This window comes from Esox lucius, chromosome 17 (assembly GCF_011004845.1).
Source record: "Esox lucius isolate fEsoLuc1 chromosome 17, fEsoLuc1.pri, whole genome shotgun sequence".
Taxonomy (NCBI): Eukaryota; Metazoa; Chordata; class Actinopteri; order Esociformes; family Esocidae; genus Esox; species Esox lucius.
In genome coordinates, this window is record NC_047585.1 from 28,943,898 (window position 1) to 28,966,572 (window position 22,675).

The window sequence follows — 22,675 nt, forward strand, 5'->3', positions numbered from 1 at the left end:
TCGGTCATATTTTCAAAATCATTGCCAAAATATCAAATTTTCTGCTAGGGTATGCAAACTCATAAGCACCACAGTACATACCTAGCAAATTAACCGGACTATTGACTGTATTTACTCCAACTTGCTCGACATCGAGCAAGACAAAATATATTATCTGTAAGTTGAATGTTACAGATGTTATTTTGTGCCACTATTTAATAATTTTATACGGTTTCAAAACAAATGTCCTTGTTAAACTTTGCCACAATGTAGTATATGATAAATAGCACAATGTTTCATCTGAGTATTTGTTAGTCAAAATAATTAATCCATTATGCTTATTTTACCCAAAAACAAGTTCTACATGTATGAGCTCAGGTCAGTGAGACCTACAGGCCATAAATAGCAAATAGAAAGTTCAAAATGTATAATGTTCACAAGAACTTAAGTTGTTAAAAAGATCTAACACAACTTCAAGTGATAATATTTGGATTATTATGGATTTATAATCAGCTGTAATGCCGCGGTCATTTTGGATCGGGAACACAGAATTCATTAACATGAAAAAAACACAAAAGGAAGTTTAAGAGTTCAATTCTTTTACTCAAATTGCACACAATTGCATTACAAATTTTAATGATTGATAAGTGATGCAACATCTGATAGTGATTAAGTTCCTTAAACAGAGAACAAAAACATGACTTGCTGATGATATATCTTTCAGCACTTCCCCAAATCTCTATTTATAAGGCCCTAATTTTTAATAAATAAAACACTGGAACTGTCAGAAGACATCAGCTTCTCTTTCTTGACTGTGGTAAGGATATATATGATCTTACTTAATAACAAATCTATGTGTGGCAAAATGAAAATAATTGATGTTGTACCTGTTTCTCTCAAAACAAAGTAAAAGTGAGTAATTGTGCATTTTTCATGGACATGAAAATTACGACAGTGAAGCCACCAGATCACCACCGTTCTCCACATCATCATGGGAGTCATGACTGTGTCTGTTTTCTGCATCCTCATCTTCCTGGTGACTGGTAAGTGACAGCCAGACTGTTTTGAGACAAAAAGAAAAATAGAAATGTTTCTCCATAATTTAATTCCAGATTAATTCTGATATGTTAAATCATTTTTTTTTATTGTGGAAATGATGACTGTCTTCTTCCCAGGGGGTTCTGCAATTCCAGGCCAGAATTATTGTAAATCTGGGTTTTCTCAACCAAACCCTTACTCACAGATTTGCTACCTTGCGGTCTCAGAGTTAAAATCTTGGGCTAGCGCACAGGTAACCGACATCCCTGACATGCATCCCGTTTAGAGTGTTGGTATTTGAAGTGGAAGATGAATAACAATAATGTTAATCCTGAATATTTAAATATTCTGGCAAATATCTGTCATTTAAACCTTTGTAAGTAGGACAATTATAATTTAAGGGGAGTTCACCAATTTTTATTGGCATCCTTGTCATCCTTTGTCATTGACCACAATGTATTGTGAAAATGAGTGTAAAGCATTTAGACAAAACAAACTACTAATACATCAGAATCCAATATTTTTGGGTTCTGATGAAGAGTGAATGTCTCTTACTGACTGAGTGAGTGACTGCCTGACTATTTGCCCATTTGTTAAATAATTTGACTATTTGTTAAATAATGTAGTGGTTAAAGACGCAGACACCAGAACAACAGGTCCTGTGTGTGAATCAAAGCAAACTATGCATTAGGCTATGTTCCGGATAGATACAAACATTGCTGTTTACCACCTGCAAGTAGCTGTTTTACAGTAAGTCTAAAATAAAACTGCTTAGCCTAAATTGCGACTATTTCTGGTGGATTTTCAAAGTACGCATCCAGGAATTATTTTTGGGGTAATATAGGCTAGATAAAAACCCATGCGGCATTAAGAGTAGGGGTTTTCACAATTCTCTGGTCTTTTCACTTGACAGAAATCAGTTATTGTCACCTATATTGAATGCTATAGCTATTGTATCATTTCATAAAAAAAGTTTTTTTCATTCAAGTCTGTGTTGTGGTCTCAGTCCATCTTTGGTGACAAGAGTAAAGGAAATGTGCATAGACATCATTCCAAAGTAATTTGAGGAGTTGGTTTAGAGTGTTTTGGTTTGGAGAATCACCTAGACAGTGTTTTTTAACCCTGTTCTTGGACACACCCCTGCTCTGCATGTTTTAGATCTCTCTCTGCTCTGTCACACCTGATTTAAATGATCAGCTCATGTAGTCCTTCATGAGCTACATCAGGTATGTTAGGGCAGGGAGAGATCTAAAACATGCAGGGCAAGAGGGGCACCCAGGAGCATGGTTGAGAAACACTGACCTAGGAGCATAGAAAGAGTGCAATTAAAGACACATAAAAACAAATTCCCATTTATTAAAAGAAATGACAGGCTTACACGTCAATTCCATGCTTTTCCTTTCTTAATACAGGAGCTGTGTCGTCAAAAAGGTGGAAAACTAGCTTTTATTGAGAACAACGATCAGTTAAAATATGCTTATGACATGATACCAAGCGGATATTTCTGGGTTGACGGAGACCATGAGGTAATGTACTTTTCCTCATCCTTGTGTCGTTTATTTTGGTTTGTCAAGCAAATCAGCTCCTACTAACTACTAGCTAAGTAAATGCTGATACTCATTTTGACTTTTTCCTTTTCTCCTCTGTAGTCCAGATTTATCCAGGAGAACTGGATGAAGGGTTATCAGCCAGATGGGATACACACCAACTGTTTGGTATTGGGTAAATACTCTGGTTAGTATCCGAAACATATTATTGCTTCCATAACATAAGAGTCATAAGAGCTACTGACTCACAAGAACATTCTTCCCAACAGCGGTAAAAGGCTTTAGGCAAGCTAGTTGTTCAGAAAAAGACAACACTGCCAACGTTCTCTGCCAGGCGGATGTTATCTACTGAAGAGTCCACTCGGAGAATGCAAAGGGATCTTGTTTTTGTTCTATCACACGCACACTTTTACTTTAAGTAAAAATGTATGCAATGGCTACCTACATAATTTTTTCAGTTGTGACTTTTTTACGTTTTCTTTTTTCACAATGGAAGTCCCTGTAAAATATAATGCATGACCGAATGTTTTTTTTTTTAATATATTTTAATATTTTTACACTATGAAGTACACACTGAAATTGTGAACATTATGATAATTCCCAGTTTGAGTAAAAGCAGTTTGACAAAGATGCATGGAATGTTGGGGGTTTATTAGCCATATAGTGATGATTTAAAAAAATACTATTACAAAGCATGCATGTTTGCTTTTTAGACACATTACCAATATTGTGGTACCAGTAAATTGTTATTTGGAATATTTAAATAGTAAGTTGTAAATAGTGTCTTGTTCATTCATCATTGCTTTTTTGCCTCTTTTTCAATAAAGACTTTCTGAAATTATTAAACTCTTGGATTGTTCCCAGATTTTTTTGTGTCACAAAGCAAAGCTGGTAGAGTCTTATTCAAATAGACTAATGGCTGTAATTGTGGCCATTGATGTTTACCAAATATTGACTAAAGGGGGTGAATACTTATGCAATCAATTATTTAATGTTTTGTATTTAGGTGGCCAAGCAACGAAGTTGCTGGAACCCTTTTATGTTTGTACATTTTATTATTATCATTAGGGGGCCAAGCAATGAAGTTGCTGGAACCCTTTTATGTTTGTACTTTGTATTGTTATTATTAGGGGACCAAGTACCGTAGGTATGGGACCCTATTGTTTTTGTTGGTTTTATTATTATTGTTATTATTATTAGGGGACCAAGTACCGTAGGTACGGTACCCTATTGTTTTGTTGGTTTTATTATCATTATTATTATTATTAATATTAGGGGGCCAAGCAACGAAGTTGCTGGAACCCTTTTATGTTTGTACGTCTTATTATTATTATTGTTATTATTCTCCAAGGCCATTTTCAGAGGTCCATAGCTCGGTCCCCTCTGGCTCAATATGCTCCAAACTTTCCTTCGGACCTTGGCCATCATGGTACCCATAATCTTCATGGTGGCGCTGTAGCACTCAGTCGAAAATGGAAAAAGTGAAGCTCAGATCTCATGAACCGAATGTCGTAGAGACATGCAACCAAGTTCCAGATATATCCCTTCTCATGCTGACCAAAAAAGTCTATGGGGTCTTTCAAATTCGCCCCTTGGATTTTCCTCCATTTTGAATTCGGTGAAAAACAAGTTAACGACATCTCCTCTGAGACTGCTGAACAGATTTGCATGCCGTTTGGTGTGAAGGACCTTTGAACCATTATCTTTAACAGCTGTGAAACGAAACATACTAGTACATGTGTCTCTCAAGAATGGACAGAAAAAGTCTCATACAGAAATACCTCTTGAGGGCGCTATAAACATCACCGATGTTTCTCACGATTTTGCTGTTAATAAAAACACACTTAAACGACATCTCCTCCGAAACCACTGAACAGATTTGGTTGACAATTGGTATAAAGGACCACTGGACCATTGTCTTTAAAAGTTATATAAGAAAAGTTGATATCTCAAACAATATGGCCTCCATTTTGACTTCTGTGAAATACTCGTTAACAACTTCTCCTCCGAGACAGCTGAACGGATTTGCATGTCGTTTGGTGTGAAGGACCTTTGAACCATTATCTTAAAAATGTATACAAAGAAAGTTGATATCTCAAACAATATGGCCGAAATCAGCGAATGAAATTGAGCTGGGCGGGTCTATGACTTTAGACGTCCATTAAACCCAAATAGAACATCAAACAGCTACGTAAATGTGTCTGCTAGGAATGGACAGGAAAACTCCCATACAGAAATACTGCTTGGGGGAGCTATAAACATAACCAATGTTTCTCACGATTTTGACGTTGATCAAAACACACTTAAACAACATTTCCTCCGAAACAGCTGAATGGATTTGGATGAAAATTTGGTGTAAAGGACGACTGGACCATTGTCTTTAAAAGTTATAATATTGTAAATGTTTCTGGTGGATTTTCAAAATATGCATGTGTGCTATTTCGGTTATTATAGATCACAACCCGGTGAGACAATTCAGTTTGTCTGCCAGCCCTGTGGTGTAGTGGGAACATCCCAGTCCTTCAATATTGTGACCCCCCGTTCGATTCCCTTCTCAGACGTTCCAAATTCTGTATTTCATAAATGCTTTCCACTAAGTGCTTTTCAGCCTTCACACAACAATACATATGTGAAATACCACAATTTCAATTTATTTGAGAGAACAATTGTATTACGTGACACTTCTATGCTGTTATTGTTTTCCAAAGAAAGGAACCAGCCACGGAGTGTATGGAGTCAATGATTTTGTTTTAAGTAGGATGTATAGCTAGCCATTTATAATAATCTTTGTACTACAGTACACTTTAGTTCCATTACAAACATTTGTTGCCAACTTTATCTCAGCAAAATTGTAATGGCTGGGGTAAAATTTACATTTGGAGAGGATAGAGAGCTGTAGGGACAACCTGTGGTGTAGTTGGGACATTCCTGTTTTGCAATATTCTGATCCTGGTTCAATTCCCCTCTGAGATGTTCCAAATATTGTATTTCAGCCTTCACACAACAATATAGACTCACCTAAAGGATTATTAGGAACACCATACTAATACTGTGTTTGACCCCCTTTCACCTTCAGAACTGCCTTAATTCTACGTGGCATTGATACAACAAGGTGCTGAAAGCATTCTTTAGAAATGTTGGTCCATATTGATAGGATAGCATCTTGCAGTTGATGGAGATTTGTGGGATGCACATCCAGGGCACGAAGCTCCCGTTCCACCACATCCCAAAGATGCTCTATTGGGTTGAGATCTGGTGATTGTGGGGGCCATTTCAGTACAGTGAAGTCATTGTCATGTTCAAGAAACCAATTTGAAATGATTCGAGCTTTGTGACATGGTGCATTATCCTGCTGGAAGTAGCCATTAGAGGATGGGTACATGGTGGTCATAAAGGGATGGACATGGTCAGAAACAATGCTCAGAAAGGCCATGGCATTTAAACCATGCCCAATTGGCACTAAAGGGCCTAAAGCGGCCTAAAGTGTGCCAAGAAAACATCCCCCACACCATTACACCACCACCACCAGCCTGCACAGTGGTAACAAGGCATGATGGATCCATGTTCTCATTCTGTTTATGCCAAATTCTGACTCTACCATCTGAATGTCTCAACAGAAATCGAGACTCATCAGACCAGGCAACATTCTTCCAGTCTTCAACTGTCCAATTTTGGTGAGCTCGTGCAAATTGTAGCCTCTTTTTCCTATTTGTAGTGGAGATGAGTGGTACCCGATGGGGTGTTCTGCTGTTTTAGCCCATCCGCCTCAAGGTTGTGCGTGTTGTGGCTTCACAAATGCTTTGTTGCATACCTTGGTTGTAACGAGTGGTTATTTCAGTCAAAGTTGCTCTTCTATCAGCTTGAATCAGTCAGCCCATTCTCCTCTGACCTCTAGCATCAACAAGGCATTTTCGCCCACAGGACTGCCGCATACTGGATGTTTTTCCCTTTTCACACCATTCTTTGTAAACCCTAGAAATGGTTGTGCGTGAAAATCTCAGTAACTGAGCAGATTGTGAAATACTCAGACAGGCCCGTCTGGCACCAACAACCATGCCACGCTCAAAATTGCTTAAATCACCTTTCTTTCCCATTCTGACTATCAGTTTGGAGTTCAGGAGATTGTCTTGACCAGGACCACACCCCTAAATGCATTGAAGCAACTGCCATGTGATTGTTTCATTAGATAAGTGCATTAATGAGAAATTTATCAGGTGTTCCTAATAATCTTTTAGGTGAGTGTATATGTATCAGTACAATAGTAACATTTTACATTATATTTTAGTAGTAGAATTGTTCAGATTTTTCTATGGAATTGAACACACTGGCTATAGTCAATCATAGCTTCAGTTGGCCTATAAGTATTCAAATAAGTCATTTGCCACATCATGCCTTATTCACTTCCAACTGGGCTGAGTGTTTACTGGTATGTTGGTGAATAATATTAATCACCCATTGTAAATTGATAATTCTGGAAAATTGTATGGTTTTTGATTCGTTAGTAAAAAAATGCTGTTTTAAATTCTTCAAAGCAGTGTGCAATGGGTGTTTAGTAGTGTCACTTAACCTATCAGCTTGCAGGTCTGGCAATCACCTGCCAAACTTTACTCGATATAAACTAATTGGTCAAATATCTATTTTAGAGTTTTACCAACGCAATATTTATCTGTTGACCTCTTACCCAACTTTTCTACACCGGGACTCTTTTTGGACATAATTAATATAACTACTCACCCCTGAACACCTGAGGCTAAGTATCATTACAATGCCTTATCACTGTAATTGTTGTAGCAACAACACGGAGGAGAATGTTCGTCTTAAGTTAAAGATAGCAGAGTTAGAGGCTCGGCTTCTGACGCAAATGCCAGGCAAGGATTATGCTAGTGTAGAAATAGAAAAATCTGCGTCAGTGCCACCAGGTAGAAACGATAGTTTTGTTAGTCCCCCGGCACAGCTCCTGCAGCAGGGCAATAACTTTCTCTTGGTCACTGGGAAGAAATGCCGTCGACCAGTTAAACCTGAATCGTTGCTAAAACCAACTGAGACTTTGAACAGGTTTTCCCCACTGGAGTCGGAGTCAAGGCCCGAGCCGTCTTCGGAGGGGAATGATCGGCAGGCATGTTCTACCGGTGGCCTTGAAAAACTGAAAACTTTAGTCATTGGCGATTCCATTACACGCAGTATTAGACTAAAGAATCAGCCGGCGATCGTACATTGTTTACCGGGGGGCAGAGCCATCGACGTAGCCGCAAATCTGGGGTTGGTGCTAGCGAAGTCTAAAACTGGCAAGTATAGAGAGTACAGAGATATTGTTATCCACGTTGGCACCAACGATGTTAGGATGAAACAGTCAGAGGTTACGAAGCAGAACATAGCATCAGCGTGTAAATTAGCTAGAAAGATGTGTCGGCATCAAGTAATTGTCTCTGGCCCACTCCCAGCTAGGGGTGGTGATGAGCTCTACAGCAGACTTGCGCAACTCAAACGCTGGCTGAAAACGGAGTTCTGCCCGTCGCAGGAGGTAGAGTTTGTAGATAACTGGCCTTCTTTTTGGGACTCTCCCAGAAATAGAGCCAGGCCTGATCTGCTGAGGAGCGACGGACTCCATCCTAGCTGGAGTGGTGCTCTTCTTTTATCTAGGAACATTGACAGGAGTCTCACTCCTATTGCTTTAACATGAGATAGGGTGCAGGTCAGGCTGCAGGCTGTTAGCCAGCCTGCTAGCATAGTGGAGTCTGTCCATAGCATAGCCAGAGTAGTTAGTACAGCTTTACCTATTGCCACTGTGACTCGTTATAGGCTGAGAAAAGTTAAACAAGGTAGTGCTAACAAAAACAACCTTATTAAGATAAAGCCTTCCTCCACCTCGGTCAAAAATAAAAATAATTGTATCACTTCGCATCTCAAAAAGGGACTCCTAAATATTAGATCTCTTGCTCCAAAGGCGGTTGCAGTAAATGAATTAATCTCTGATCATAAACTAGATGTTATTGGTTTATGTGAAACGTGGCTAAAGCCTAATGAATTCACTGCCTTAAATGAGGCCTCTCCTCCTGGCTATACTAGTGATCATATCCCTCGTGCGTCCCGAAAAGGAGGGGGTGTCGCTAATATTTATGACAGTAAATATAAACTTACTCTCAAACATATCACACAGTTTCATTCTTTCGAAGTTTTACTCATGAAAGTTAACCAGGCCGATAAATCATTTTACATAGCTACTATTTATAGGCCTCCCGGGCCATACACATTGTTCCTCAATGAGTTTCCAGAATTCTTGTCTAACCTTGTAGTCATGGCAGATAGTATTCTAATTTTTGGCGATTTCAATATTCATATGTAAAACTCCAATGATCCTCTTCAAAAAGCCTTTGAAGCCATAATTGACTCAATGGGTTTCATCCAACATGTCTCAGGTCCAACACATTGCCAAAATCATACCTTAGATTTAGTCCTGTCACGAGAAATAGATATTGTAGATCTAATAATTTACCCCCAAAATCCTGGATTATCGGATCACTGTCTTATTACATTTACCGTTAAAACAAGAAATCCACTTGCCCCCCAAACAATGAGTTTCAAATGCCGTACTATAAATTCTCGGACTACAAATAAATTCCTTGATATTCTTACTAGTTCGCTCATTAATGACAGAGTAAATAAATCTGTAAACGATCAAATCGAGGATCTAAACTCAATACTGCGAAATACATTAGACATAGTTGCACCACTAAAAACTAAAGAAATACGCAACAAGAAACTTGCTCCCTGGTACACAGACAATACTAGAGCACTTAAGCAAGCCTCCAGAAAATTGGAGCGAAAGTGGCGCTCCACCAAGTTGGAAGTATTTAGACTAGCCTGGATAGACAGTACAGTACAATACCGAAAATCACTCACGTCTGCTCGATCAGCTTATTTCTCCAACCTGATTGAGGCGAACAAAAACAATCCAAAGTTTCTCTTTGATACAGTTGCAAAGTTAACAAAAAAGCAAAGCTTAGCAAGTGAAGTGGGTCTTCACTTTAGTTGTAATGAATACATGAACTACTTTGATGAAAAGATCGTCACCATTAGAAAACAAATAACTGACTCCTTAAATAGTTATGGTCCTCAAAATCTCAGTTGTCCAAAACATTTCCTGAACCTTCCTGACCAGGTGTCAATGGGGACACTTGAATTTTTTGATACCGTATCGCTCGACACATTTACAAAATTTGTAATGAGTTCTAAACCCACAAACTCTCAGCTAGACCCGATTCCTACAAAATTACTTAAGGAGTTATTTCCTGTGCTAGGTCAGCCAATGCTGAACATAATAAATTGCTCCCTTTCCTCCGGATGCGTACCAAACTCACTAAAAATTGCGGAAATTAAGCCTCTCAAATCTAGATCCCGACATATTAAACAATTATAGGCCAATATCGAACCTCCCGTTCCTCTCAAAAATCTTAGAAAAATGTGTTTCCCAACAACTGAATGCCTTCCTAAAGACAAAAAACATTTATGAAATATTCCAGTCCGGTTTTAGATCCCATCATAGTACTGAGACTGCACTCGTGAAGGTAACAAATGACCTTCTAATGGCCTCAGACAAAGGTTCCGCATCCGTCCTGTTGCTTCTTGATCTTAGTGCTGCTTTTGACACTATTGATCACTCCCTTCTCTTAGAGAGACTGGAAACCAATATTGGGCTACGTGGACATGTTCTAGCCTGGTTTAAATCTTATTTATCTGAAAGATATCAGTTCGTTAGTGTGGATGGCATATCCTCTGACAAGTCAAAGGTATGCTTTGGAGTTCCTCAAGGCTCGGTTCTGGGCACCTTACTTTTCTCACTATACATGCTCCCTCTGGGCGATGTAATCCGAAATCACAATATTAACTTTCACTGTTATGCTGATGACACACAGTTATATATTTCAATGAAGCATGGAGAAGCCCCTAAATTAGCTATTTTGGAAGCATGCGTTTCAGATATTAGGAAGTGGATGACAGAGAATTTCTTGCTCTTAAACTCAAATAAAACAGAAATGCTCCTTTTAGGACCCAAAAAACAAAGAGCGTTGCTAGCAGATCTCACTGTGAACCTCGACGGCTGCATGGTCGTATCCCAAAAAACTGTAAAAAACCTTGGCGTTACCCTTGACCCTGACCTCTCCTTTGAGGAACATATAAAATATGTCTCAAGAGTTGCTTATTTTCACCTTCGAAACATCGCAAAAATTAGAAACTTTCTATCAAAAACTGATGCAGAAAAATGTATCCACGCTTTCGTTACTTCTAGATTAGATTACTGCAATGCTCTTCTCTCTGGTTATCCAGACAAATTAATAAATAAACTTCAATTAGTGCTGCACACGGCTGCTAGAATCCTAACTAGAACAAAAAAATTTGAACACATTACTCCTGTCCTGGCGTCCTTACATTGGCTGCCTGTTAGGGTTAGGGCTGATTTTAAGGTTTTACTCTTAACCTATAAATCAATACATGGACTTGCTCCTACTTACCTGGCTGAAATGATCCAGCCATACATACCTACACGTAACCTTAGATCGCAAGATGCAGGCCTTTTAATTGTACCTAGAATTTCTAAACAAACAGTTGGCGGCAGGGCCTTTTCTCATAGAGCTCCACTCCTGTGGAATGATCTGCCAATTAAGGTTAGAAATGCAAACTCAGTGCAAACTTTCAAGTGTCTACTAAAAACTAATCTCTACAGCACGGTTTATGATTAGGTCTAGCCTGGCCCGGGGGCGTGAAGGTGAACAGTAGGTTTGATACTGTCCACCCTTGCTGTCTTGCCAGGTGGGCTCTCGTCGCCACTGGGATGCCCTCCCTCCAATGCCTTTCGGGGGAAGAGTCACTGGCTTGTTGTTGACTCTCTGTTGCGCACTTGTGCAATTGGGCTGTACGCCGCTAGCAATACTCGGCCCTCATTCAGGGGGGTTGCGGTTGGTGGGTGTCCCTTTGGTTGATGCCTGGCAATGTGGTTGGATTGATTTCCTGCCTGTTGGGCCCTGTCCGGGGCCTCCCCCGGGTAGGGCCACAGTGTCACCGGACCCCCCCGTCTCAGTTCCAAGGTGTTACGCTGCTATATTATTGTGCTGGGGGATATGAGGGATGTACTACTAACTTTTCTCAGTTTCCTCCAGTTTTAAATTTTAGAAGGAGATGAGGTCCTGGTCCACACCTGCGGATTACCTGGTTCGGGGGGCCCGTTGCTGTCCCTGTCCTTGTCCACCTGGTCATACTTCTGACCTAGTCTAAATTCAAATAGACTCTGGATTTAGCCCAGAGAAATTTATTTATTCCAATTGGACTCTTAATATCTCACCCGGCACAGCCAGAAGAGGACTGGTCACCCCTCTGAGCCTGGGTCCTCTCTAGGTTTCTTCCTAAAATTCGACCTTAGGGAGTTTTTCCTAGCCACTGAAATTCAACACTACTGTGGTTTGCTCCTTGGGGTTTAAGGCCGGGTGTCTCTGTAAACCACTTTGTGACAACTGCTGTTGTAAAAAGGGCTTTATAAATAAATTTGATTGATTGATTGATTGATCTTTTACAGGCCCTTTAAGTACAAACTGTATTGGCCAGCAGAGAGCGCTATAGAGCCATACAATGAGTCTAACAATGACTTATCACAAGACTCAAGCAGATGGGTGTAAGTATTACATTAGTGCTGTAATGTTTTTACAACACAATCACATCCATAGGATTCATTCTATTCTATGTGTTTTATGTAGAGACACAGGAAGGAGTGATTCTTTGGAACACAATACAGAGTGGAGACTGAGGAATGTCAAAAAGCAAACAGATAGCATCCAGACAACCTCAGGAAATATGTTAAATGTGTGATTATGTGGTGCTGCCAGAAGCATCTTAAAGGAGAGGAGCATGAGTGAGCCATTCATTTGCCTGTCAGACCCTCACCTCATCCAAACACCCATCCCCTCCTCCCCTTCTGTCCGCCCACATGCAGTGGTTCGTCATCAGACAGTCCTTTTCTATCAAGCCCAAGCTTTGTTTTTGACACTTCCCTGATGACGGTTTGGTTATCGAGCTCCTATAGGTACAGCTGTATGGTGAGTGTGTATTAGATTAATCTTGTCAACCTGCCATTCACACGTCCCTAGCTCAGCAGGTGTCTGTCCATGTCTCCATGAATGATCAAATCCTTATCAGAATGGGCTGGCAGGCAGAGAGTAGCAAGCAGTGGACACATTTGATTTGATTTGTTAACAGGCTCAACCAGTGGATGTCTCTTTGATTAGTTGAAAACTGCCTGCCACATGTCAGCTGTGGTATGTTGAACCATATTTCCATCTGATTTATTAAATACATAAAAGCTGGGGCATAGGAGGAGACAGTAGCCTGTAAATTATTCACACAGACTAGGATCTATCACACAGACACACACACAATCACTCATTCTTGTTTAATTACACTCCAACACACTGACACACAGTGAAGATTCAAGCTGCTGTTGCAACACAAATTCCTGTGCATACGTCTATAAGCTGTGTCCTCACTTTCTATTGAATTTCCTTTGTTTGCATTGCGTTTTGACGTACAGTTCGACTGTTTCTGGCATGGAAAAGTTCATCTTCAGTCTCGCTAGAAAATGCTCAATTCTTATGATTATTCCTATAGGAAGTTAGTAGATACTAGTAAGCCTATAACTGGCTAATAATGAAATAGCTTTTTCAGATTTGCAAGCAATTGCTCAATCCTTATGACTATTCCAGTAAGTTAGTAGACAGCGGTAATGCTTATTACTGGCTAATACGCTGTTAAAACGGCCAGTGGCAAACGCAATACATAGACACTATTTGTGGTGGAGGTAAACTTGGTAAGAAACTTTAGTCAGTTTAACTGCATCAATGTCATTCACGAATGGCCAATTAACTGTTAAACGGCCAGTAGCAAAAGAGGATTTGTTCAGGATAGAGACAAGAGACTATATTGACACCCAGTAAATGTACAGCTGTGGTGGTTAATTATGCAGCCTTTCACATGGGTGACCTGGATTCGAATTTCGAGCAGGCAGCACTTTCTATTGCAGGCCGGCTGAACTAGGCTTGCCTGGTTTCTTGTTTTCAGAATATAGGCTACTGGCATAGTGTTTCGGCCTGAGTCCTAATCCACAGCCACAGTGCTTTTGGAACGTATTCAGACCCCAAACAATACCCCCAGAATTATGAAACAAAATCTTTTTTTTTTTATGTTTTCAAACAGAAATTTCCTCTTTACAACAACAGAAATATCAGAGTGTTCAGAGCCTTTCACTCAGTGGACGCTTGTTTCTCATGGTCTGAGAGACCTTTAGGTGCCTAGCATCCTGGAGTCACCTCTTCATTGTGTTTTGCGGGTACTATATGGTGAAGCTGCCAGTTGAGGACCCTTGAGTGTCTGTTTCTCAAACTAGACACTAATGTATTTGTCCTCTTGCTCAGTTGTGCTCCATGGCCTCCCACTTCTATTTCTATTCTGGTTAGAGCCAGTTTGCGCTGTTCTGTGAAGGGAGTAGTACAAATCGTTGTACAAGATCTTCAGGTTCTTGGCAATTTCTCACATGGAATAGCCTTCATTTATTGGAACAAGAATAGCCTGATAAGTTTGAGAAGTAAGTTCTTTGTTTCTGGCCCTTTTTGAGACTGTAATTGAACCCAGAAACACTGAAAATAATGAACTAGCTTGAAGAAGGCCAGTTTTATTGCATCTTTAATCAGCACAATCCTTTTCAGAGGTGCTAACAACCGAAAAAAGTTTTTCTTTTTAAATTATTATCTTGGCAAACACAACGTGCCATTGGAACAAGGGACCAATGGTTGCTGATAATGCGTATCTGTACGCCCATGTAGATATTCCATTGAAATTCACCCGACTCCAATTACAATAGTCATTTAGAACATTAACAATATCTACATTGTATTTCTGTTGAATTTGATGTTATTTTAATGGACAAAACATTTATTTTTCATTCAAAAACAAGAAAATGTCTATTGGCTCTTTCTACTGCATGGTATCGGCTCAACTCTACTCACCTCTACTCGCTTTGGGGGCTTTTCCACCGCTTAATACCAGCTCGACTTGGCTCTACACACCTCGGCTGGGTTTGTTTTCAACTGCAGATACCATGTATCCGTCCATAGTGACATAACAGGAAAACTGCGGTGAGGCCACCTCCAACGCAACACACACGGGAACAACAATGGAAGATATCTTAAAGAAAAATGTATTGAATTAACTCCATCGATTTTCTTTTAAATTGACAAGCTTTGAACGTAAAGTGTCAAATCTAAAGTAAACAAAATCTGAATAACATGGTTACAGACCCAGTTTGAAAAACAGTGAAAAGGTTTAATAGAATTATCGCTCTGCGGTAAAGGTGACATAACTGACCAGGGTAAAAGAGGTTTTATGTTCGATTAGAGTTTGCTTGTTAATAGCGCTCCCCAAAAACGTCCTACAAAGACGACAGCGATATACACTCACCTAAAGGATTATTAGGAACACCTGTTCAATTTCTCATTAATGCAATTATCTAATCAACCAATCACATGGCAGTTGCTTCAATGCATTTAGGGGTGTGGTCCTGGTCATGACAATCTCCTGAACTCCAAACTGAATGTCAGAATGGGAAAGAAAGGTGATTTAAGCAATTTTGAGCGTGGCATGGTTGTTGGTGCCAGACGGGCCGGTCTGAGTATTTCACAATCTGCTCAGTTACTGAGATTTTCACGCACAACCATTTCTAGGGTTTACAAAGAATGGTGTGAAAAGGGAAAAACATCCAGTATGCGGCAGTCCTGTGGGCGAAAATGCCTTGTTGATGCTAGAGGTCAGAGGAGAATGGGCAGACTGATTCAAGCTGATAGAAGAGCAACTTTGACTGAAATTACCACTCGTTACAACCGAGGTATGCAGCAAAGCATTTGTGAAGCCACAACACGCACAACCTTGAGGCGGATGGGCTACAACAGCAGAAGACCCCACCGGGTACCACTCATCTCCACTACAAATAGGAAAAATAGGCTACAATTTGCACGAGCTCACCAAAATTGGACAGTTGAAGACAGGAAGAACGTTGCCTGGTCTGATGAGTCTCGATTTCTGTGGAGACATTCATATGGTAGAGTCAGAATTTGGCGTGAACAGAATGAGAACATGCCTTGTCCATCATGCCTTGTTACCACTGTGCAGGCTGGTGGTGGTGGTGTAATGGTGTGGGGGATGTTTTCTTGGCACGCCTTAGGCCCCTTAGTGCCAATTGGGCATGGTTTAAATGCCAACGGCCTACCTGAGCATTGTTTCTGACCATGTCCATCCCTTTATGACCATCATGTACCCATCCTCTGATGGCTACATCCAGCAGGATAATGTTCCTTCACCTGTCCTTACAAAGGTACACCTCTCATTTTCCCCATTATTTGTCTTTACCTTATTACAATTCTAGCATATAGATGTGTTTTTCAATAAGTTTACATGTGCCTCTAAAAACAAGTGTATATCCATCTGTGCAATACCTTTTAATAGCTCATTATCCATATGAGATAGATATCTACAAACAAGTGTGGTGTGTTCCTGTACCTATCCTTTCAAAGGTACACTGATATTCAAAAGTCAATTCTCTGTATTTCATATTAAATATGTATATCAGTACAACTCAATTACCAAATACAGATACCTTTTAAAATAACCTTTTTTATAATTTCCAATCAAGAAGACTTGTACCTCTGAATCCACATTTATATTGGTCACTGACTTCTCCAGAGTACTGTCTGTGGATTTGCCACTCTCAATGTCATTAATTTTAGTAGCTTCTATCCTTCTCTACCGCTATTTTTAATACTTAGAAACTAGTTGATATGAATAAACGTGCCATCAGTTGTATTCTTATGAACGACTTGTTTGTCACTGAGTCAGTGTTGCTGATGCAAAGTAGGCCCATTACCAAAACACCAAGTAACTAAATTAGGATACAATTATGAGTTATTAGCAAAATCCCAGGATTTTCACTCTTTTCCAGGAGGGTCACATTGACCTGTCTGTAAAATGTGTATGTGTGTGTGTGTGTGTGTGTGTGTGGGGGGGTTACATTATACCCACTCCTCCAGGCACCACTACACCACTGTCTACAGGCGACATTTAATACCTACTGCCGACGTTTGCATAAGTGTCCACACCCTCTTATAACTGGGAATGTGGCTGTCTTCAGAATTAACCAATCACATTCAAATGTTAAATAGAGGTCATTACACACCTGCCATCATTTAAAGTGACTCTGATTAATCACAAATAAAGTTCAGTGGTTCTTCCTGACATTTTCTTAGTTGCATCTCAGAGCAAATGCCATGGTCCGCAGAAAGCTTCCATCGCATCAGAAGGATCTCATTGTTGAAAGATATCAGTCAGGAGAAGGGTACAAAAGATTTTCCAGAGCATTAGATATACCATGGAACACATTGAAGACAGTCATCATCAAGTGGAGACAATATGGCACAACAGAGACATTACCAAGAACTGGACGTCCCTCCAAAATTGCTGAAAAGATGAGAAGAATAACTGGTCTGGGAGGCTTCCAAGAGGCCTAGAGCAACATTAATGGAACTGCAGGAATTTCTGGCAAGTACTGGCTGTGTGCTACATGTGACAACAATCTTCCGTATTCTTCATATGGCTGTGTGCTACATGTGACAACAATCTTCTGTATTCTTCATATGAATAGGCTATGGGGTAGGGTGGCAAGACGGAAGAATTTCCTTACAAAGAAAACATCCAAGCCTGGCTGAAGTTTTCAAATTCAAACATCAAGTCTCCCAAAAGCACATGGGAAACTGTGTTATGGTCTGATGAAACCAAGGTTGAACCTTTTGGCCATAATTCCAAAAGGTATGATTGGCACAAAAACAACACTGCACATCACCCAAAGAACACCATACCCACAGTGAATCATGGTGGGGGCAGCATCATGCTTTGGGGCTGTTTTTCTTTAGCTGGAAGGGTGGAGGGAATTATGAACAGTTCCAAATACCAGGCAATTTTGGCAGAAAACCTTCAGGCATCTTGACCAGAAGAAGATTAATGTTTTGGAATGTCCCAGCCAGAGCCCAGACCGGAATCCAATTGAACATCTGTGGGGTGATCTGAAGAGGGCTGTGCATGGGAGATTTGGTGGTAGCAAATAATCTGACAGATGTGGGCAAATATTGCCTAGTCAAGATGTGCCATGCTAATAGACTCTTACCTAAAAAGACTGAGTGCTGTAATAAAATCAAAAGTGGCTTCAACAAAGTATTAGTTTAAGGGTGTGCACACTTATGCAACCAGGTTATTGTGATTTTTAAGATTTCAGTTTGTTTTTCAATTTAATTGTTCATGTTACAAGTCACATTAAAGGTAAAAAGTTCTGACATGATTTATCTTTGTCTCATTCTTTTACATCACAAGAACCTGGCAAAACACATGTCTTTTATTTCCTATAGGATTCACATTCAACTGTAGGTCATAACAGAATGGCACAATCATAAAACAAAACATGGCAACAAAGAAAGAAAATGACCCCTGTGCAAAAGTCTGAATACACTAAGTTCTTAATTCTGTCTATTGCCCATTTTAGCATCAATGTCAGTGTGCAGGCTTTTGCAATTGTTGTCCATGAGGGCCCAAATTCTTGCAGGTGGTATAGCTGCCTATTCGTCTTGGCAAAATGCCTCCAGGTCATGCAAAGTCATTGGTTGTCTTACATAAGATCTTCCGAGAGTCATGTCATCTTCTTCCGCTTATCCTGTGCCGGGTCGCGGGGGCAGCAGTCTAAGCAGGGATGCCCAGACTTCCCTCTCCCCAGACACTTCCTCCAGCTCTTCCGGGGGGACACCGAGGCGTTCCCAGGCCAGCCGGGAGACATAGTCCCTCCAGCTTGTCCTAGGTCTTCCCCGGGGTCTCCTCCCGGTGGGACGGGACCGGAACACCTTCCCAGGAAGGCGTTCCGGAGGCATCCGAAACAGATGCCCAAGCCACCTCAGCTGACCCCTCTCGATGTGGAGGAGCAGCGGCTCTGCTCTGAGCTCCTCCCGGGTGACCCAGCTTCTCACCCTATCTCTAAGGGATCGCCCAGCCACCCTGCGGAGAAAGCTCATTTCGGCCGCCTGTATCCGGGATCTTGTCCTTTCGGTCATGACCCAAAGCTCATGACCATAGAGAGTGTCTCTTCCGAGAGTGTCTCAATGATATTACAGTTTTTTTGGATTGCTTAAGCACGATTTTCAAAACAGGGCCCGTGTTTTCAAAACACTACACACAATAAGCACAACCACACACCCAATTAGCAAAACACTACAGATCCTTTGCATAATTAAACACTGTTGTAAAAACTATACACTTCTGTTTAAAAACCACACTTTGTTACCATTTGAAACACACACGTTTCACATTACTATACTCTGTTTGCACGAGTTACACTCTGCTGTGATAAACCTAAAACACTTTTAGCACTTCTACTTCCCTATGATTAGAGTAGGCTACCATCAACAAAGTACAAATATAATGTAAACACACCAAACACTACACAAGACCAATGTTGCAGACTGAAGAAACTCATTCATTTCTCAACACGCCCAAAATGTTGACATTCATAATACTGTAACAAAATGTCACTTTACGTATTGTACTGTAAGTTTACTGTAAAAAAAAACTAAAACAAAAACAACTAGACATTGTCTCTTCGCCTAGCTGGATCTGGCCAGAGAATTTCATCAACATCGCAGGCAATGTTGTCATTAGCAAGACACCTTGGAAAGAAATGTCTTGAATGACGAATCCATCCTTGCATCGCCGCTACCTCCATCTGGTCACAGGCCTCCTCCATGGCTTGGATGAGGGGTACCTCAGCCTGGAGACGGAGATCATATACCTTCCACCGCCATGCCGAGAAGAACTCTTCTATAGGGTTGAGGAATGGAGAGTATGGTGGAAGATATAGGACAGTGAAATGTGGATGTTGCTGAAACCAGTTCTGAACCAGAGCAGAGCGGTGGAAAGACACATTGTCCCAGACAACAATGTATTGCATATGATTGATTTGATTTGCTGCTGTTATGTTGTGCAATTGGTCCAAGAATGTAAGTATGAGTGCTGTGTTGTAAGGGCCCATATGGGCATGGCGGTGGAGGACCCCATTCTGTGTAATGGCTGCACAGAGTGTTATATTACCCCCACGTTGCCCTGGGACGTTGACTATAGCCCTGTGGCCAATGATGTTTCTTCCCCTCCTTCGTGTTCTCGTCAGGTTGAACCCAGCCTCATCTATGTAAATGAACTCATGCTGGATCTCCTCTCCATCCATTCGTAAAACTTTCTGAAGAACAGTGTCAGGCAAAATTGTGTAGTTCAGTGTAGATGTAGTATACATATTACAGTACAGTAAAAGATTGAGACAGTATGCAAGATCACACTGCTAAAGTGAATACATACCTCTGCATAATCATGCCACAGTCGTTTCACCCTTTCGGAATTGCGCTCGAAAGGCACTCGATAAATTTGCTTCATTTGAATATGGTTTTTATTTAGGATGCGTGCCAGTGTTGATATTGAGACCTGATGGATATTGTTGAAACTGGCGTGGTTATTGACAATGTTAGTTCGGAGCTGATTGAGTGTTATAGCATTGTTGGCCAAAACCATGTTTACTATCTCCCTCTCTTGCTGTTCTGTGAACAGAGTACTGTAAGCAGTTACTGAAACCGTGCAGATGTTTTTGATATGATGATATTTTTACAATACCTATTTTCCAGTCAAAATGTTCTTATCACACTTGCCACTGTGTATCGGCTTAGATTTGTCTGTACAGTCCAGCCTCCCTCAGCGTCGGGCCATGGTGGACAACTTGGTCAACCAGTGTTGCGCGGATCTCATTTGTCAAATTCGGTCCTCTTTGAGCACCTTCTTGTCTTCCTCTTCCTCTACCCCCAGCATGGCCTCCATCTCTTCCTCTGTTGATTCCTCTTCCTCCTCCTCCTCCTCCTCCTCCTTGTCCTCCTCCTTGTTCTCGTTCTCCTCGTTCTCCTCCTCGTCTTACTCTTTCTCTGACTCTTTCCATTGTGCTTGAAGACTGATGAACTCACCTGCTGCTTTTTATAGTGTTTATACACCTGATTGGTGTGTTTACAATTAAGCAAACAAGTGTTTGCACACCTGATGACTGTGTTGAACCAATTGGTTGGACGGTGCGGTAATTTGACAGTCAGTGCTTTGGTATTGCAAGGAAGTGACTTCATGATAGATTTTTGTGTGTAATGTATGTTAAGTGTGTTTAGTGTTTTGCAAATCACTGTGTGTAGAGTTTTGCAACAAGTGTGAAGTTGACATTGTGCTTATAGTTGTGCAAATATGGGCTGATGTTTTGCTTCTTGAGTGTAAGGTTTTGCTAATAGTGTACTACTTTTAATTTTAGTGTGTAAGCAATCCAAAAAAACTGTAAGGTCAGGAGACTGTGATGACCACTCCGGAACCTTCACCTTTTTCTGCTTTTTCACCCCCAAAACATTAGTGAGCTACCACCATGCTTTACCGTGGGTATGGTATTCTGTTCACTTTAGGCCTTGTTGACACCTCTCCTAACTGAGCGCTTATGTTTGTGGGTATAAAGCTCCATTTTGGTCTCGTCACTCCAAAGTACAGTGTGCCAGAAGCTGCGAGGCGTGTCATGGTGTTGTCGGGTCTATTGTAACCAGGTTTTTTGTTGCATTGGCGCAGATAAGGCATCTTTCTGTCAACAAAACCATGCAGCTAATTTTTGTTCAAGTATCTTCATATTGTGCTTCTTGAAACAACCACACTGTCTTTTTCCAGAGCAGCCTGTATTTTTTCTGAGGTTACCTGTGGGTTTTTATTTTGTATCCCAAACAATTCTTCTGGCAGTTTTGGCTGAAATCTTTCTTGGCCTACCACACCTTGACTTGGTATCAAGAGATCCTTTAATATTCGCTTCTTAATAAGTGATTGAACAGTACTGACTAGCATTTGCAAGGCTTTGGGTATATTTCTATATCCTTTTCCATCTTTATTAAGTTCCATTACCTTGTTACGCAGGTTTATTGACAGTTTTTTTCTGCTCCCATGGCTCAGTATCTAGCCTGCTCAGTGCATCCACGTGAGAGCAAACAAACTCATTGCCTATTTATACACAGTTTAAAAAGCCACAGGTGTGGGAAATTCACCTTTAATTGCCATTTTCACCTGTGTGTGACTCTTTGCGTGTCTGGAACAAGGACAAACATTCAAGGATATGTAAACTTTTGATCAGGGCATTTTGGGTGATTTCTGTTTATCATTATCATTTAAATAGGAGCCAAAAAACTATTTGATAAAGAATGGCTTTATATGATCACTATCCTTAAATAAAATTAAAAAATTCTCCATGACCAGACGTATTTTCTAAATCAATGCCAAAATTTCACAATTTCTGCCATGGTATGCAAATTTATGAGCACAACTGCATATTTACATTTCCTCAAAACAATGTTAAAATAATAAACTTGTGCAATCGTTTTTTAAGTGCAGTGACTCAAAAATGCATTCACCATTGGACTTTTTCACACACATTTTATTAGATTTCAACATAAAATCTGCATTTAATTAGAGGGTTTTGTCACAAATGTCAAATTGTATTGTTTTGTGAAACAATAAAATGTGGAAAAATCCAAGAAATTAATAATTTCAATTGAAGCAATTTTAGAGTCACTGTATTTCAAAAAAAAAAAAAAATGTATACATAATAATAATGTTCACAAATGAACGTATATAAAATAATGTAGACAGTCTACATACTACTTATAAAATTACTGATGGTTAATTTAAATTTCACAGTGGTAAACAGTGATCATACTGAGACAGAGTGATGCTGAAAGTCTTTATTAAAAAAGAGAGGCATGAAAGCAATGACGAATGAGCAAGACACAATTAACAACGTATTAATTAGAAATTCCAAATAACAATTTACTGGTATCACAATATTGGTATATTAAAAACCCAAACTGCTCTTACTCAAAAAGGGAATTATAATAATGTTCACAATTTCAGTGTGTTATTTCCACTTCATAGTGTAAAAA

The 22,675-nt window shown here is 40.1% G+C and overlaps 1 protein-coding gene across 2 annotated transcripts; it reads left to right on the forward strand.

The window, feature by feature from the left end:
- Positions 1 to 756: 756 nt before the first annotated feature.
- Positions 757 to 3,332, forward strand: LOC105017165 (snaclec coagulation factor X-activating enzyme light chain 1-like). 2 transcript variants are annotated; one of them, XM_029114302.2, is made up of 6 exons: positions 757 to 796; positions 935 to 1,022; positions 1,155 to 1,270; positions 2,430 to 2,543; positions 2,667 to 2,751; positions 2,834 to 3,332. In XM_029114302.2, the coding sequence occupies exons 2-6, from the start codon at positions 971 to 973 to the stop codon at positions 2,914 to 2,916; spliced, it is 450 nt and encodes a 149-aa protein (XP_028970135.1). In that variant the 5' UTR covers positions 757 to 796; positions 935 to 970; the 3' UTR covers positions 2,917 to 3,332. The 2 variants fall into 2 exon arrangements, with proteins under 2 accessions (XP_028970135.1, XP_028970136.1); XM_029114303.2 differs by having other exon boundaries at positions 778 to 796; positions 940 to 1,022.
- The last annotated feature ends 19,343 nt before the right edge of the window (positions 3,333 to 22,675 follow it).